Below are 17,142 nucleotides of genomic sequence, written 5' to 3'. Positions count from 1 at the left end.
ACTGTGGGGAGAGACATGGGATGTTGAATACCCGGACCCAATGCAACGGGCTGCCAAGTGAGATATACACATCAACTGCAGCTCGTTACGCATGGAGGAGAGCAGCCGCGGGAATAATCCACATAGGAAGCACTGCATAATGACGCGGCACAAATATTTCGGATGCCGTTATAGGAGCTCAGCCATCGAGCCAATCTCGCCTTATTCTTGATCCTAGCCCACGAAGATACTCGTTGACGTCTGCAAGGCAATTGCTTCGAAAAAGCCATGATAATATCCTCTCTACTTATGTTTGCCTGGGCTATTGGAGCCCAGGCGTGTGATAAGGAGCTTAAATACCGTAGCCATCAACGCCACCTCAAGCGAGAGGGTGAGAGCAATTTTCGTCCAACACTAGATCAGAATGAAAATATTCTACTAGGATCGTTTGACAATACGTCCATATCGCAATGGTCATACTACTATAGTGGGTTCTCTTCGGAAGATATGAGATAGATGCTGATCGGACATTCAGCTCATGGACGGGCGCTCGCTGGGCAAAATAAGACAATGGCACAATGGACAGCGGATAGATGGAAAGAGCATGGGTTTGAATCGCGACTCGATTCATATTGTGAGTTGGTGACGTATTGCAACATTTGCGTACTGACCAAGTTGAAGTTGTCTATATGAATTACCCTACACAGCAATCCATTGAGCTTACCCTAGCTAATGGGACCATTTACAAGCCAACTCTACAGGAAGCTGTCTTAGAGGAGGACGAAACAACAGGGTACGACACAATCTTCCATGATGGTTTATGAACGCTCACGCTGTCCTACCACAGGTATCCCAATCGTGTTCCAGCATTTCATGGGTACTCCCATTCTGGGGAGGTATCTGCTGAATATGTCTACGTTGGTGAGAGCAACGTGCATTACTCCAGACGGAAGCTCATAAATATCTAGGACGCGGATCGCAAAGTGATTTCGACCGACTCAAATCACTAGGAATCGAGTTGGAGGGAAAGATTGCCCTTGCAAAATATGGCGGTCCGTTCAGGGGACTGAAGGTTCGCAATGCACAGGACAACGGAATGATTGGCGTGATCACTTTCACCGACCCGGGTGACGACGGCAACATGACTGAAGCCAGTGGAAAAGCAGCGTATCCAAAGGGTCCAGCGAGAAACCCAACCAGCATACAGCGTGGCAGCGTCCAGTTCCTCAGCACTTACCCTGGTGATCCTACAACGCCGGGATACCCTTCGAAGGAAGATTCGCCGAGGCAGGAGAAAAAGACCGTTCCAAAGATTCCATCTCTTCCCATCTCTTGGGTCGAAGCACGTCCAATCCTGCAGGCGCTCAATGGGCATGGGCTGAGTGCTGAAAAGGTGAACGGAACGCGGTGGGTAGGTGCGATCCCGAACGTTACTTATAGTACGGGGCCGGCACAGGGTTCCAGAATATCCTTGAGAAACCTTGCCAGGGAGGAGACAACTTGGCTTTGGAATACAATTGGCATTTACAATGGAACAAATCAAGATGAAGTTGTCGTGGTGGGCAATCATCGTGATGCATGGATGATAGGCGGTGCAGGTATTATTTCGTCTCTTGTCTCCAGTGAATCATTAATATTGATGATGTAGCAGCGGATCCACACTCCGGGTCATCCATTTTGATTGAACTGGCGAAGGCGTTCAATGCCCTGTCAAAAACAGGTTGGAAACCAAAGCGCACAATAGTGCTCGCCAGTTGGGATGGCGAGGAATATGGTCTCATCGGCAGGCAAGTCATTGTCCCTTATATGCATGTATAGAACTGACTCTACGGCAGCACGGAATGGGTAGAGGAGTTCCTACCGTGGCTCAAAGGCACAGTTGTATCATACCTGAACATCGACGTCGGAGTCGCTGGTACAGTTCCAGATTTCTCTGCCTCTCCGGAACTGCATAAAATCACTAGAGAAATTGCCCAAAAGGTGACATGGCCCCATAAGACTGAAAGCACTATATATGATATATGGGAGCAATCAGCTGGCGAGATAGAGGCCCTAGGTGCACAAAGCGATTATACTGCTTTTGTGCATAGAGGTGGCATAGCATCGATTGACATGGGAACTACGAGGGCACCCACCGATCCGATATACCACACTCACTCGAATTACGATTCCTACTACTGGATGTCGAATTTCTGCGACCCTGGATTCCTTACACACAAGGCTATGGGTCAATATCTAACGTTGCTCCTGTATCACTTGGTAAACGATGAACTTATCCCACTAGAGCCTGAAAACTATACCGTGGAGATGTACGCATACTTGGAAGCTCTTAAAAGAGTCGTCGACAATTGGCACGCTCAATTAGACCTTGGAGCCCTCGAGAGAGCAATCGCAATTTTCCAACAGAAATCCGATAATTTCAAGAGGTTGAGACAATCTGTTGGATTCAATGATACACGTACGATTGCTTCCATTAATCGTAGAGCGCGAGAGTTTTCCAGGGGCTTCATCAGCCAAGGTGGCCTTCCTGGAAGAGAATTCTACCAGAATCTTATATTCGCACCTGGTGTAGATACAGGTTACATGGCAGTGACATTTCCTGGAATTACCGAAGCTGTTGCTTTGGGCAACCTGACCTTAGCGGCAGACTACGTGAAGAAGACATCCCTTGCGATTGAGGCTGCAGCCCAAATCCTGGGCTCTGATACAGTACGCAGGGACTCGTTCATGGAACTGTGAACAAAAGATCAATTTGAGGTGGATGGAAGTCACTACAATCCATATGCTAGCGTCGCGATATCTCAAAAATAAATGACGGTATTACGAGTTGATACGTACTTGCTTGCCCCATCCTCCACCTCCAGGCGTTTGCAGCACAATGCGGTCCCCCACATCAACAAAAACACTGGCCTTTCCTCCCAAGCTCACAGTTTCACCGTCTTTGTGTTGAATTTCATTACCTCCGTTGATATGATCTTTAGTACTCCCCTTGATCCACAAATTCCTCCCAGGTTTGCCGTCTCCGCCTCCACCCCTACCATTGGGTGCTCTGGACCTGCGCTCCGTCAAGACACTAACCCACATGGCGACCCTGAACTCTAAATCCCTCACCACACCATCACCACCATCATATTCCCCAATACCGCCACTGCCTTCACGAATGCCGAACTCGCGCAGAATGACTGGGTAGCGTTTCTCTAGGACTTCGGGATCTGTAATTCGCGTGTTCGTCATGTGTGTATGCACACCACTTGCGCCGGTCCATGTTGGCCCCGCGCCTGCACCGCCAGCAATGGTTTCGTAGTATCCGAAACCCTTAGTTGGTGGTGCGGAAGAATCAGTGTTGGTGTTGCCGATGCCAAATGTGAGATTGTTCATGCAGCCCTGGGAATCTGCACTTGCGTTGAACGCTTGTAGTACGACGTCAGTTATGCGTTGGCTGGTAAGGACGTTGCCACCCACGACGCTGGCATCTTTGGCGGGACTTAGCAACGAGGATGGCGGAATGATAATGGTTATAGGCGCGAGGCACCCTTGATTGAGGGGAATATCAGAAGCTACAAGGCTGCGAAGACAGTAGATAATCGCTGAGTGGGTAATGGCGACTGGAGCGTTGGTATTGCCGTACACCTGCGGCCCAGTGCCGCTAAAGTCGAAGACAGCAGACCCAGCATCAGCATCAATCCTGACTTGGAGGGAAATTGGGGTTCCGTCGTCCATGAAGTCAATAGCTTGAAGTGGCCTTCCATCAGTTTTCGCGTATACCTCTCGTAGGAGATTTCTAACGGCAGTGGCGGCTGTATCTTGAATAGCAGTCATGTACATGTGTACCTGATCAAGCCCATTTTCTGTGATCATGGCCTGAATCAATTGGATACCTTTATTGTTGGCTGCAACCTGCGCTTGTAAATCAGAGATATTGTCGTTTAGGCACCTAGTGCCAGAGCAATCAGGGTATTGTGCAGGAATATCGCGGAGCAACTCAGTGATTCTGTGCTCATTGAACACTCCGTTAGACACAAGCTTCTCGGCCATGATAGCTGCACCTTCTTGGTACAAGCGATTGGAATGCGGAGGCATAGAGCCTGGAAGGATTCCACCGATGTCCGCATGATGACCTCGCGATGCAACGTAGAACACGACTTCCTTTGGCGAGCCTTTGGCAAACACCGGTGTGATGACAGTAATATCAGGGAGATGCGTGCCACCGGCGGAAGGATGATTTGACACTAAAACATCTCCGTCTTGGATTTGGCCCTTCCAAAAGTTGTGCTGATATCTCACAGCAAATTGCATAGAGCCAAGATGAACAGGAACATGAGGAGCATTTGCAACGAGGCCTCCATCAGGCGAGAATAGAGCGCAAGAGAAGTCTAACCGCTCCTTTATGTTTGTAGAAACAGCGGTTTTTTGTAGCGCTCGACCCATCTGCTCGGCAATAGACATGAACCGGTGACCAAATATCGATAGCTGGATGGGGTTGACTTGCAGTTTTTGGTCAACGGAAGTATTTTGATCCTCGCTGGACGGTTTCAGGTCGATTACGACACAGCTTTCCAAAATAGTCGCAACGCTTTGAGGGACAACTAAGATAGTTTGAGTCTTGTCAAGAATTATCGCAGGACCTGGAATCTTGACGCCAGGCTGCAAGTCGTTGAGAAGGTACACTGGCGTAGGTTCGCGTCCAACGATGGCACTAAAGCACACAGAAGCAACTTTCTTAGCTTCGGGAAGATCAACGTCTATGCCTACGACGCTCTTGAGCTGTTCAAACGGGCTTTTACCCGGATCAGAAGCTGTCGATCCAATACCGCGAACTCGGAAATCGTCGATGAGAATCTTCTTGTCAGAAAACTTGAAGCCAAACTCACGCAAATGTCGATCTTCGAAGAGGGACTGGAAGTCGTCGTTGTGGTCTCCTTCTAGAATCATGAACGATGCGGTAGAACCCTCATATCGCATGTTCAGATACCGGTGGTGCTTGATTTGCCCTTCCTGTAGACCTTGGCTCAGAAGGTATCCAGATGCCTCTTTCGCGAGTGATCCCAATGATTCTCGGATTTCGGCTTTGTTTTCGTTATTGTACTCGATAGCCGCGGGTTGCTGTACCTCGTGCACAACGTCACCAAGTGACAATCCATATGCCGACAAAATCGATGAATACTTGTTAATAACAACTCTCTGGATCGAAAGCGCAGAGGCTAATGAACAAGCATGCTGACCACCGGCACCGCCAAAGCTAGCAAGGACATGTTCTGATGCGTCATATCCCTGTGCCTCGGTGAGCGCTCGAATTGGTCGAGCCATAACCTCGTCAGCAACTCTGAGGAATCCCAAGGCCACTTCTTCAGGCGTAAACTCTGGTCTTCCCTGTGCACGATTGTCCAGGTTGATTTTTTCTGTCAGTTCGCGGAACTTCAGGTCCACAATCTCGGTCCCGAGAGGCTCGTCTTCATCCGGACCGAATATATGAGGAAAGTACTCCGGTTGGATACGACCAAGGAACAGATTGGCATCTGTGACTGCCAATGGTCCTCCCTTTCTATAACATGCCGGTCCAGGATGGGCTCCAGCAGAGTCTGGACCAACTACGAACAGTCCATCCCGCCAGAACAACATGGATCCGCCACCAGCAGCAACACTAAACTATTGTGAGCAACTTCCCGCGACGTAGTCGTTGAGAAACTTACGTTTTGATATCCAACTGAGGGCTCTGAATCGAGATGCCAGCAGTTGTAGTCTCGAATACGTGGTCGAATGTCCCACCAAATCGAGAGCAATCCGTAGACGTGCCTCCCATGTCAAATCCTATGACGGGTTTTCGCTCCTCCTCGTCCCAAGTCGTCTGGGCATATCCGACAACTCCCCCCGCAGGTCCAGACAGGATGCTTTTTAAACCACTGAAGCGCCGAAAATCCACCAGTCCACCATCGGACTGCATAAACTCAGTCTGGCAACCGACGGATCCCAAGCCACCATCGAAATTTTGCGAGATCGAGTCTATGTAGGATTTGATAACAGGTGTTAAGTAGGCATCGGCCGTAGCAGACATTCCTCGAGGTACGGCCCGAATCATCGGCTGCAGCGACGAGGACTCAACCACTGAGAATCCCATCGAGCGAGCGAGTCCGCCGACTATACGCTCATGCTGTGGATATAGATATGAATGAAGGAAAACAACAGAGATAGACCGATACCCCTCATCCCATAGCTTCTGCAGATGGTGGCGTATGGAATCAGTATTTGGAACTCGTAAAACCCTTACTATCTCGCCCGTAGTCGCAACGCAGAGGCTCGGATCTGAAGCAAGGTCAATATCAGACCTGGGAAGTTCTGTTGCATCTTCGAGAGTTATGCGCTCATCCACCTCGACCACTGATGAATACAGCAGATCCGGCCTGGAAATTTTCAAATCGAAGATGTTGGGACGTGATTGATTACCAATCTTCAGAAGATCTTTGAAGCCTTTTGTAACCAACAGAGCTGAGCGCGCACCCTTACGCTCGAGCAGCGCGTTCGTTCCCACGGTCGTTCCCATGCGTATTCTTTCCACGCGGCTGAGGTCTAGGGATTGGCCACGCGGATGGGCCTTACCCGTGACAAGCTCTAGTACCCGCCGGATGCCTTCAGTGGGCGCATCGGGATAATGCGCAGGGTCGACAGACAAGATCTTGAGGACGATATCATCTTGGCCAGGTACCGACGCGTAGACATCGGTGAATGTACCGCCACGATCAATAGAAATGCTCACACGTGACATAGTGGGGGATGAAGAAGGTTTTTTGAAAGGGTACGATATGATGCCCAAGGTCGGAGAATCAAGAGGATATTATCATACTGGCATATGGCACCATGCGCCTGCATTTGCTAGGCGACGAAAGCGGCGGTGGAACTCCGTCCTGGTGTGGGGAAAAGAGACGGAGGCCCAACCCCGTCAAGAAGCTCTAGTAAAGTTTTTTCGGCGCGATTATGGTTTCCGTCTAAGGAGACTCTAAAATGATATGAAAATCGAACAATTCTTCCCCATGGGGGAAGATACTGTTTTGAATTTATCATTTTGCAATATTTTGAGACGATGGATACCACCGTTGCAACTACAGGTATTGAGGTGAGGAGGGCGGCACGTGATCAAATCCTTCACGGTCCTACATCAGGCCTCGCCGCCGGCTACCTTCAAGCCAACCTCATCGTACTACCGGAACGCTTTGCGGATGACTTCAGACAACTATGCGCACGCAATCCAGTGCCTTGCCCTCTACTGGCCGAATCCGCTGCACCTGGGAGGTGGGATGCGGTAGTTTCTCGTGTCCCTGGCCTCGAATCGCACCGTATGCTAAGCGACATCGATATAAGGCGCGACGCTCCCCGCTACCTTGTCCTTGACGATGGACAAGTCGTCGATGAATCCGGGTCTCTAGATATCATGGACCGCTGGCAAGACGACCATGTCGCATTCTTGATCGGCTGCTCATTCAGTTTCGAATCTGCGCTTTTGTTGGCCGGTCTGAATGTCAGGCATGTCGTCATGGGACGAAATGTACCTATGTATAAAACGAAATTACCTCTTTGTCCCGCTGGCATCTTCACAGGAGCATCGTATGTTGTTTCCATGCGACCTTTCCGCGCCGAAGATATTGACGCAGTGCGAGCTATCACCCGCCCGTATGCTGCTACTCACGGCGAGCCAATAGCATGGGGCTGGGGCGCTTTGGATACTTTGGGAATTGAGAATATCGATAGCCCTACCTGGGGTGATGCCCCACTCACCGAGGACGGACGGCCTTTGGGAGAGCTACAAGCTTCGGGTGACGAGATACCTGTATTTTGGGGCTGCGGTGTTACCCCTATCGAGGCGGTCAGGAGTGCGGGCCTATCTGGTGTGGTTATGTCGCACAGTCCTGGACATATGATTGTGCTTGATGCCCGGGACGAGGACATTACTCAAGATCTTGGATGTGCGAATGCTTTCACGTCAAGGCTATGAGGTAGTTGCATTACCTCAGGTAATAAGCGGGAGAGAGGATTAGGTAAAGAACTATAAGCAAGATAGAAACAGAGGGTTGGCACATCCGGCTGGCCACCTGCTAGCTTTATGTATCTTATATTCCCAAGGTATCTATTTAAGAGTGTTCTGTAGGCAGTAAACAGTCCTAAAACCTCTCAAATGCACTGTTGTGGGCATAAAATACTAACTCGTAGTAGGGAGCCAGCCTGATGCGCCAACCCTCTGTAGATCCCTGGCTCCAACCAACCAACAATCAACTTTCCTCTTCACTACTTTAATGATAGGGCGTTCAACCATAACCATACTCATTGTATTAGTGTTTCTACTATATAACCAAGGGATCGGTTCAGTCAGAGATGGGTTATGCTGCCTTACTTCTTTCCTCCCATTTCTTCCCTCAGTTTTCTATCCAGTTTGGAGAAGGGTACCCGACCTTTACGACATTTAATATAGCTATTTCAATGAAACCATTGCCGCGGATAATCCTTTCATTAATTTCTCTCTTGCAGGTCTTGAATCGACGACCCAGCGAAGCCAGGCTGCATCTCGTCCCACGTAAACGTTGTGGCCAGCGCGTCATCCGTAACCAAAAATCCAAGATCTGTGTCGCCAAATCCTACACCAGTGTCTCCAAGAAACAAAAAAGGATCTGGCATGGTCGAAAGGTCAAGATCAAGACCCAGATGGAAAATTGGATCAGTCTGAGGTGTGGAAACGGTTTGACTTTCCATCGCCTGCATGACGCACATTTTGATTTTGCTGACGAATGGCCAGGTGTTCATGACACCGTCCATTGCTTCTAGAACGACATGGAGAGACTTGGATATTTCTGTATCGTCCATGGGTGCCTTTTCAAGATAACGCTTCATAAGAATCACGCCGGCTGCCGTCGATAGCGTATGGATGAAGTCAAATGGGAGGCTGCGATAATGATAGTATCTGGAGTACGTCTTCATAAGCCTTATAAGTGCGCGCAAGGACTCGTAACAAATTTCCACGTCTTCGCTTGTCGCGATACCGGGTTCTTCCAGATAGTGACGAGGGGGGCGATGTAGAATGATCATTGCTGTGTGAAACAACATGCTAAACCAACCGTTAGTAGCACTCGAGAGGCTTGGCCGAATATGATACTCACTGCAGATGTAAAATATAAGGAGGTACTTGCCCCACTGTCCATTGGTTCCAATGAAGCTTGCCAGGTAAGCTGGACAGCCACCCAACAAGAGAAACATGTACCTGCTGTGTTTTGGTCGCCATAATGGTAGGGTCAGAAGTGGCAGATCGATTTTGGTAGAGTTTCGATATCATGTTATGGAAGATCTTACACAGCTCTACTTGGTATGTCAGAGATCCAACTAGTGCGATACCATCTTCAAATGCATCGGCGGAGATGCCCTTCGCAATGTAGGTATCCAGAAGCTTCTGCCACTCAGGCGGATACGGAATCCTAATAGTATTGCGAACATCTGATTCATGGGGATAGAGGGCCGGTGGTCGACCGAAGTAGAGACTGAGCTGCTTGTCAACGATGAAAGCTGCCCAGTACACTCTTCGGAGCACTTCAATGTCCACAGATGGTTGAGTGGAATCATCCCAGTTATTTGGATCCAAATGTAACCCCATCTCATGCGTCAGGCGAAACGCCATGCCGCAGAACAGCCAGCCTTTGGATCCATTGCCTTGCCCGATCTCTCTTTGGCCGAGAAGGAGAAGCGCTTGAAGAACGGTAAGGTCGGGGGAGTCTAAAGATTGATATAGTAGGGACTGTGCATGGGCCGAGAAGAGTGTTGACTTTGATTGAAGCTCCTGGTTTTCTGAAGCGAGCGCTGCCATTGAACATATGGCATACAAAAGTACCTCGGAGTAATACGGTCCCTTCAGAGCATCATAATCCCGCAAAAAATATTCACGATAGACACACATGTTGTACGGATATTGTTGTTTGAAGAAAATGGTCAAGAGCTGCCTAGGAATTTCATGTTGGGGGCCATACTCAAAGTTTAGATGCCGCGGATTCTCAGGGCTTTCTTTCGCGCAAACATCAGGCTCAGAGAAGAACCCTGTCGTAGTGGACTCGACAATATTCAAGGCACCTGTAGTGGTAATAGATTCCTTGCTCTCTTGGATTTGGAATAGGCTGGTACCGCCGTAAAATTGCGATGCATTTTTCGCCCTAAGCTTGCGAAGGTGGCCCGCACGAGTTCTGGCAAAGGCAAGTTGGCCATTGTTTGACAGCGTTGAATCATTTTGTTTGGGGACTGTGCTTTCCTTGATGAATTCTGAATTGCCGTGGTACTCGGAGAGCAGTTCTCCTCGCTGCGTATCGTCAGCAACGGCTAGCTTCTGGAGAAAAAGTTCCAGCGAGGCAACTTGTGCTTCGAGTGCTTGTACGTAGGCTTTTGTCGCCGGCCTTTGATTACTTTGTCAGTATTTGAGTGTTAATTTTGCAAATTTTCCCCGGGTACGTGCCTCTGTTTCTCTCCGGATCCTTTTCGTTTGCATTCTACGTTAGCTTTGTAGCATTTTGAGCATGGTTGTCTTTTATCACACTTGATCTAGATCGGCGTCAGTACTTCCGATCTTTCAAGGCTGGGACTAGAAGCACCTTTCTTCTCTGGCACCTCTCACACCTATGGATATTTGTTAACGTGAGTCATGCATGGAACCCGTGGATGCTCACGATGTATATGACGGATAGTAAGGTTGCGGTTGTTCACTCGACTCCATTCCTCTGTACGGAGGCTTTATATCTCAAAGCTACGCTACCAGCCCTGGGTAAGAACAGCTTTCTTTTCCGTAATTGAAAAGCAAAGAAGCAGTCGACGTTCCATTCGCCCTTTGTTATTGTACGTTGTAAGATGGAGCATCGTCGTGGATTGGAACCACAAGTCTGAGCTCAGCTCGGAGCTAAATGTATATGTAAGCCGCGAAACGCGTACCGATAACCGGGCCAATCAACTATGGCTCTAGGGACGTAAGAAACGTCTAGATGTAAGATACAGAATAACGATCAGTTGTTATACCTGTTTCTGCCATTTTAGTCGCGTTGGCATGCATATGATGTATCCTGTAGAGGTAGAGGTGCCCTGATTATAAGTTATCGAGGCTCCCCTGGGTGCATCACGTTATTTGTTTGATTCTCCTCGTGTAAGCTGCCGGAGTTACATACAAAATCCTTGTTCACTATCCCATTCACCACTACCCAGCAGTGTCATAATCCCTTTTGCGGATGGCTACAATATTAAATATTAAGATTATATCTGTGGGTGTATTGCTTCAAATACCAAGCATTATAGAGTATGCGCAGAGGTGCAGTTGAAGACGACTAATTTCAACTTGAACAGTTCTATACTCGATCACCAGCCGCCTGGGGGATATACTCATTCAGTTGCGCCGTACTGCTCGACGTACTTTCTCGCCTTTCATTCCTCGTGCTTCCGATTCTGTTGATCGTGTCTCCGGCCTCCTGTCTCGACTCTGCCCTCGCATGACCATCATTAACACCCCATTCATCGACAACCCTTGTTTCCACTGCGACCGTCTTCATAATCCCATTCATACCTGACTGGTCGACCCTAAAATTGATGCCTGAGTCACTACTACTATCACTCGATGCATCGCTGTTCTCTCCACCCTTCGGCTTCGCCGACGAAGGACTCCAAGGCCCCGTATGTCCCACGCCCTTCGCGTCGGCAGTATATCCAAAGACCGTCCCGTCGTGGACATGTGAGTGCCTTTGCATGTTTCCATTACTGACAAGCGTGCGGTTTCGCAGAGTGGTGGTGAGCTCGGTGCCCCCCGTGCCTCCGCTCTTGGAAGGGTACGAATTACCTTCGCGACCAGAGGACGAGAGCGGCTTGTCCGTGCGGTCTTTACCGCGGACGACTTTGCTAATCAAGTCTGACATAGTGAGTTCGATGTGCAACTTGACGATGTATGCTAGACTGTGGAACTGCGTGTATCTACTCGTCAAATGTTGTGTTAGTGATAGATCACTTATGTATCGAGCGCGCCCGTAACGTGCATATGAGCGCTCAGTGTGGATGTATGAAACACGAAACACGAAACACTTACACAAGTCCGTCAGGCAGACTCATCATTCCAATGATTAGCGCATCCATGCTAATTGAGATGATGGCGATGCCCGCGTTGAATTTGAACAACGGTTGATACTTCGTCAGACCACGAGAGATAAGCTTTGACCGCACAAGCCAGAGGAAATAGACGTTCAGGCAAAGATCCATGAGGAGATAAATAACCTTCTCAATGCGATCCCAAATCTCATTAATATGGATCCAGGTCGGGCTTACTGTTGCAAGACAGTGTCAGTCAATGGATTGTGGCAGCGACAGGGACGAAGACATACTTTCCATACGCGCAGGGATCCAAATGACATAGACTGAGATGTTTATTATGCCCACGGCCACGAGAAGAGATAGCTTGAGTATTCTCGCATGCCGTTTGTTGGTCATGACAAGTGCAACTCTGTTTGCGATGATCTGAAGAATGCACTGCGTCTGCAATGACCACAGTGTTACGATAACGAAGAAGAGTCCAAAACTATAATTAATAACATGATGATGTTAGCATCTAGGAACATATCTAAATGTGCGGTATGGAATTAGCTGTTAGGAAGGAGTGCGGCCTACCTTCCCTTGATGTCCCCCCTGAGAAACAGCCATGCGACAATCGCCCACGCAAGGCTCGACAAAAGTTCCGCCCAGATGAGTATAAGATACGTATTTTTAATAGCGTGTGTGCGCTTGTAGATTGAAATCGATTGCTTTCCGACTTTAGAGCCCGTGTGGACAAGGAACCCTAATGTGAAGCCGAAGCATATTGTTGGGATGTCTAAGGGCGACGACAAATCTTGTGATTCGACCATGATTGAATGCGGCCTACTCTGTGTAGCTGGCAAGGCCAGAAGTAACAAAGTACAAGATGAAGAAACTGGCAGCACAAGCAATTGGAGCAATGAATGAGTGACGACCAGTGGTGCCTGCCGGGAATCAATTGATCGTTGGAAAAGAAAAGAGAGAGACAATTCGGGTGTGCCCACTTACAGCCACAAACCAAGTTTCCGAATTTTAGGAAGAAGGTGGAAGACAGCCCAGATTTACATATGACAGACTTCAAGACTTGGGACTAGAGATTCTGTTCCGACCCTTCCCTCCTATTCCCCTTTGCCGTTCAGCTTTTGTTCATTTTAGGATCTACGCACTGGATTTGACAGCAGAATGCTAAAGTCAAAGTCTAGTCCGGTATCTATTCGTAAAGATCCCTGAAGAGGCAATGTCTTTGGTTTACAGAGGGTTAGCACGTCCATCTGGCCACTGGGTAGCTGCATGGACTTGAAGTAACTAATGGAGAGTGTGCTGTAGCCAATTAACTGCCCTAAAACCTTGCAGATGCACAGTCATGGGCATAAAATACAAGGAAGGGGCCAGCTTGACGTTCCAACCCTCTGTACAATTAAAATTCCTTTCTCCTCACAGGAGATGTGGATTTACGGCAAGGATCCGGTAGTCAGGTACTTGACGTGCAGGAAACGATGCACACGGCTGGAAAGCGCCAGGATGCTCCTGGGTTAGAGCACAGGTAGTTGGTGCGGGGCGTAGGAACGGGGGGATTCTAGCGGTAGCCATCAATAATAAGCCCGTGATAAGCAAGCGTGCTGATTTAGAGTCTTAGACTGAGGCAAAGTTTCAACAGCTAGGATGTTCTACACGACGGTTGTGTATGAGGTTAACCTTGTTGACAATCACCAAACTCAATGGGATAGTTTGAGCCGCTGGCGGCATCCGAGAACCGAGACCTTATCAAGAAGGATACCCAAACTACTATGTACTGAAGTTTGAACCCCAAGAGTGAATGAACCTAATTGTAGGCGAAGCGTCCAGTGTTTGGAAGTTTCCACGATGCCAGTAGGCTACGAGTAGACAAATATCTCACTCAGAATTCACTCATTAATTCTCTTCCCCTTTCTCATCGACAGAAAGAAGCTCCGCCAGTGGTGCAGAACAGAGCAGGGCTACCCCATACTAAGAACGCATCTCCTCAAAAATGTAAGTAATCGCCTCTTTCGCATGTTCTGGCACATGTTTATCAGAACTTCCTTGTTGACGATCATCATTTCCTCTAGTCCCTTTCGCACGTGGCAATGTGGTGATGATCCTCCTCTTCGGTCCGATTCGAAGTGAATTAGTGGAAAATCCCGGCGCGGAACGTAAGTTCCTTCCAATAGGCAGAGTTGGCGGGATTGGAGACGACAGGAGCAGGGCGAGTTCCTTGCTCCACCATGGCTGGCGAATACGATGAATGTGGTTGGGCAATTCGGAAATTTTTGTGGTCATTGATACTGTACTTATACGAGGTAGGGACGTGCAAGTATTGATGCGGAGTGGAAACGAGGGGCCGTTTTTGACAGATGCTGGATGCTGGACCCCTAATGGACTTCGACTATCCTTTCAAGTGGCAAGGAAATAACACATCAGTCGTGACCTTCACTATCTTCATTACAACAGGAACAAGAGAACTCAAGAGATTCTGTCCCGGGTACAGCGTAACGGTAAACTTTCATCAGAGCCTACGCGCGACGCCACGGCTAACGATGGTTAAGCGAGACATCGCTACTTGTACGTACAAGTACACTCATTGGCATCAGCGTCACCCGAATGTTGGCAAGGGAAGACCATTACCGGGTGGGGGGGTTTAATGATCACCAGTGACAAGCCTGTGGCGGCCATCAATAAGCAGAGAATCAGGAAACTATACTCCGACAGCTGACACTACTAGGGGAGGAGAAAGATACGAAAAGTTCTAATATCAAGGCGGAACATGTCGAATACGAGTAAGCCAAAGGCGGAATCTATCGAATTGAATGGAAAAGGACGATTTGAAAAGGTGAGCTTGTGTGACGATCCCCTCGTTGAATGTTGCCCGGGGTGGTCGAAGGTCGCTGCAGATTTTCCGGGGATGGGGGGCCTTAGGCGCATCAATGACAGGCATTTCAATTGACTCAAAACAAAAGCCAGAAGCAGTTAGAAGACAGCTATCAATTCCGAACTCGCTATCCTTCTATCCGTCATTGCTGTTCCTTGCATCGCTCACACCGGCAGTCGAAGCCCCAATTTCTTTTTAGCGTCAACATCCTATTCTCGCGACTCAGTCTCCTTTCCTCCCCGCTCAGATATGTGATGCACAGCTCATCGCCTGCTTTGATGTCCCTACCGGCTCGAAACTCCCATGCTCTTTCCACCCTTTTCTTTTCGATGTTCGGAGAGCAGCTGTGGTTGAAGTAACTAGCCGATGGCCAGCATCCATAACCAAAGAACTCGCTGCCATCATCTTCAAGCGAACGGATCCCGAAGGAATTATGAGAATCGCGGGTTGACCAGAGATACAAAGTCTCCACTGTTATTCGGTCGAGCAGTGGCAATGGTGCAATCGCGAGTAAATGTAGGTATGTACGAATGAACGCCTTCAGGTCGTCTTCGCTGTGGTATGGCGTTTCGTCGACGGCCAAATCGAGGATTCGTTGCCATTCGTCTGGGTGGTTGTGTTTCCACAATATTCCTGCGAGACAGAAGGACATGACATCAGGCGATATCTTTTGCAGCAATGCTTTCTGCAGCGCCTTCTTGTGCTGCTTCGTAGGTTGCACGACATTGCCATCATCATCTCGCTGACCCAGTCGAGCGATTCTTATCAAGGCTGCTTGTGCGGCGGCACCCTCCCATGCAGAGGTGATATCTTCCGTCTTTGGTCGCGGTTGGTCCAATTCCACCATGTCAGCGTCTTCCTTGCTTCGTCCCTTTATCAACTTCTCAGCGGCCGTCCATGCTTCTATACCTATCGGACCCTGCTCGTCGCTGAATATGGCCTGGCATCTCTCCGAGCAAAAGGCAAAGCCCACCTCCTTATTTCGTACAGGCAGGTCGTTGCCGTAGTCATACACAAAACATTGTCCGCACACCTCACGACGATATTCACGGAGAACAACCGAAAGGGACAGATCCGTGGGTCGCCAGACAACTGTGTCGGCTGGTATATCGCATTTGGAAAACACGGCACGACCTGCACTGGGGGTTTCGCGGACCTCGAAGATGTCTGATGTTGGGACTCCCATGGGTAGATCCATGATTGTCTGACTATATTCCTTCAAAACGAAATAAGCGGCAAGGAAGGATATAAACGTCCTTATCTATGTTGCGTTGGCCGGTGGTAGAAGTGAATGACAAGGAACAATCGGAAATGGCGAAGCTCTGTCAATTTCGTATGTCTCTGAGGCTCGTACTGGAGGTAAAACTTTTGAAAAACTGCGTCATGGTCGTACGAGTGCTCCGCGACTCTATAGGTGGGCGGGGGAAAGCGAAAGAAAGAAGTTGGAAAGAGATTCTAACTCGGGGGAAGAAGAGGAAGAAAAGAGAGAATGCGTGGGGACGGAGGGGTTTGTGCCTGAGGCGAGCGATGCCAGAACGTGGTGATCGGCGCTAGTGGAGAATGAAGCTAGCCTTAGGTGATTACGGCGATAACCGAATGAAGTCGATCGAGGAATGCTACATACAGACGGTTGGCACGTCGGGCTGGCCACCTGCTAGCTTTACGTATCCTCTATAATTAAAATATGAGTATACTGTAGTCATTAAACAGACTTGAAATGTCGCTAACATATCATTGCAGAAGTAAAGTGCTCGCAGGGAATTAAAACAATCAAGCAAGCGAAGTTAGATGTATTACTACATTTAAGTGCTGAGAGTTTCCTATATTCAATTTTCAGGATAAACAGGCCAGCCGGCTCTCATACTTCAGGTATGTAGCGACAGTGAACTTTCCAGCTTTCACTTCTTCTCCGGGGCGACAGAGGGGGGAATGGGGTAGATATAATCGGCAGCCTTCTCCCTCTTTTCAGGCGCTACGGAAGGAGGAATAGGGTAGATGTAATCAGCGGCCTTCTCGCGCTTCTCGGGAGCGACTGATGGAGGAATTGGGTAAATGTAATCCGCGGCCTTCTCACGCTTCTCAGGTGCTGCTGAGGCTGGAATAGGGTAGATGTAATCCGCGGCCTTCTCTCGCTTCTCAGGAGCAACCGAGGGGGGAATGGGGTAGATGTAGTCTGCAGCCTTCTCCCTCTTCTCGGGCGCTGCTGAAGCTGGGAT

General features: G+C 48.9%; 7 protein-coding genes across 7 annotated transcripts in view; 2 read left to right on the top strand and 5 right to left on the bottom strand.

Moving 5' to 3' along the window:
* Positions 1-288: 288 nt before the first annotated feature.
* BU24DRAFT_436704 (N-acetylated-alpha-linked acidic dipeptidase-like protein 2) lies at positions 289-2,718 on the top strand (the record flags this gene model as incomplete). Its single annotated transcript, XM_033530171.1, has 7 exons — positions 289-466; positions 515-613; positions 661-772; positions 827-900; positions 948-1,577; positions 1,631-1,766; positions 1,815-2,718. The coding sequence occupies 7 exons, from the start codon at positions 289-291 to the stop codon at positions 2,716-2,718; spliced, it is 2,133 nt and encodes a 710-aa protein (XP_033378981.1).
* A 22-nt stretch (positions 2,719-2,740) lies between these two features.
* Positions 2,741-6,882, bottom strand: BU24DRAFT_378792 (5-oxoprolinase). Its single transcript, XM_033524675.1, has 2 exons — positions 5,670-6,882; positions 2,741-5,620 (listed from the first exon to the last, which is right to left on the bottom strand). Exons 1-2 carry the CDS (start codon positions 6,737-6,739, stop codon positions 2,800-2,802), a joined length of 3,891 nt encoding a protein of 1,296 aa, XP_033378980.1. The 5' UTR covers positions 6,740-6,882; the 3' UTR covers positions 2,741-2,799.
* An 81-nt stretch (positions 6,883-6,963) lies between these two features.
* BU24DRAFT_427755 (DUF1445 domain-containing protein) lies at positions 6,964-8,322 on the top strand. The gene has a single exon (XM_033529295.1). It carries the CDS (start codon positions 7,055-7,057, stop codon positions 7,961-7,963), a length of 909 nt encoding a protein of 302 aa, XP_033378979.1. The 5' UTR covers positions 6,964-7,054; the 3' UTR covers positions 7,964-8,322.
* BU24DRAFT_427754 (uncharacterized protein) lies at positions 8,153-10,853 on the bottom strand. The gene is made up of 5 exons (XM_033529294.1): positions 10,665-10,853; positions 10,590-10,614; positions 10,454-10,539; positions 9,120-10,394; positions 8,153-9,067 (listed from the first exon to the last, which is right to left on the bottom strand). Exons 1-5 carry the CDS (start codon positions 10,709-10,711, stop codon positions 8,476-8,478), a joined length of 2,025 nt encoding a protein of 674 aa, XP_033378978.1. The 5' UTR covers positions 10,712-10,853; the 3' UTR covers positions 8,153-8,475.
* A 477-nt stretch (positions 10,854-11,330) lies between these two features.
* On the bottom strand, positions 11,331-12,869 carry BU24DRAFT_400131 (uncharacterized protein; the record flags this gene model as incomplete). Its single annotated transcript, XM_033525441.1, has 4 exons — positions 11,331-11,946; positions 12,059-12,293; positions 12,351-12,544; positions 12,634-12,869. The coding sequence occupies 4 exons, from the start codon at positions 12,867-12,869 to the stop codon at positions 11,331-11,333; spliced, it is 1,281 nt and encodes a 426-aa protein (XP_033378977.1).
* Positions 12,870-15,068: 2,199 nt separating this feature from the next.
* BU24DRAFT_467244 (SET domain-containing protein) lies at positions 15,069-16,124 on the bottom strand (the record flags this gene model as incomplete). The annotated part of the gene is made up of 1 exon (XM_033532431.1): positions 15,069-16,124. The coding sequence occupies one exon, from the start codon at positions 16,122-16,124 to the stop codon at positions 15,069-15,071; it is 1,056 nt and encodes a 351-aa protein (XP_033378976.1).
* A 615-nt stretch (positions 16,125-16,739) lies between these two features.
* Positions 16,740-17,142, bottom strand: part of BU24DRAFT_427752 (uncharacterized protein) — a 907-nt gene continuing 504 nt past the window's right edge. Inside the window, exon 3 of the mRNA XM_033529293.1 lies at positions 16,740-17,134. Within this exon, the coding sequence (XP_033378975.1) occupies positions 16,825-17,134 (310 nt within the window). The 3' untranslated portion in view covers positions 16,740-16,824. The remainder of the gene's footprint in view (positions 17,135-17,142) is intronic.

The sequence above is a fragment of the Aaosphaeria arxii genome, assembly GCF_010015735.1.
Source record: "Aaosphaeria arxii CBS 175.79 unplaced genomic scaffold BU24scaffold_11, whole genome shotgun sequence".
NCBI lineage: Eukaryota > Fungi > Ascomycota > Dothideomycetes > Pleosporales > Aaosphaeria > Aaosphaeria arxii.
This window is presented reverse-complemented; position numbering and strand designations above follow the sequence as displayed.

Bases quoted from the DNA above. Each gene is read 5' to 3' on its own strand.
- BU24DRAFT_427755 (XM_033529295.1), top strand. From the start codon at position 7,055: ATGGATACCACCGTTGCAACTACAGGTATTGAGGTGAGGAGGGCGGCA.
- BU24DRAFT_427754 (XM_033529294.1), bottom strand. From the start codon at position 10,711: ATGGAGTCGAGTGAACAACCGCAACCTTACTATCCGTCATATACATC. The intron at 10,540-10,589 runs GTGCTTCTAGTC...ACGCCGATCTAG, and splicing joins AGAGGTGCCAGAGAAGAAAG to ATCAAGTGTGATAAAAGACA. The intron at 9,068-9,119 runs GTGAGTATCATA...CGGTTGGTTTAG, and splicing joins CCTTATATTTTACATCTGCA to CATGTTGTTTCACACAGCAA.
- BU24DRAFT_378792 (XM_033524675.1), bottom strand. From the start codon at position 6,739: ATGTCACGTGTGAGCATTTCTATTGATCGTGGCGGTACATTCACCGAT. The intron at 5,621-5,669 runs GTAAGTTTCTCA...ACAATAGTTTAG, and splicing joins CCTCAGTTGGATATCAAAAC to TGTTGCTGCTGGTGGCGGAT.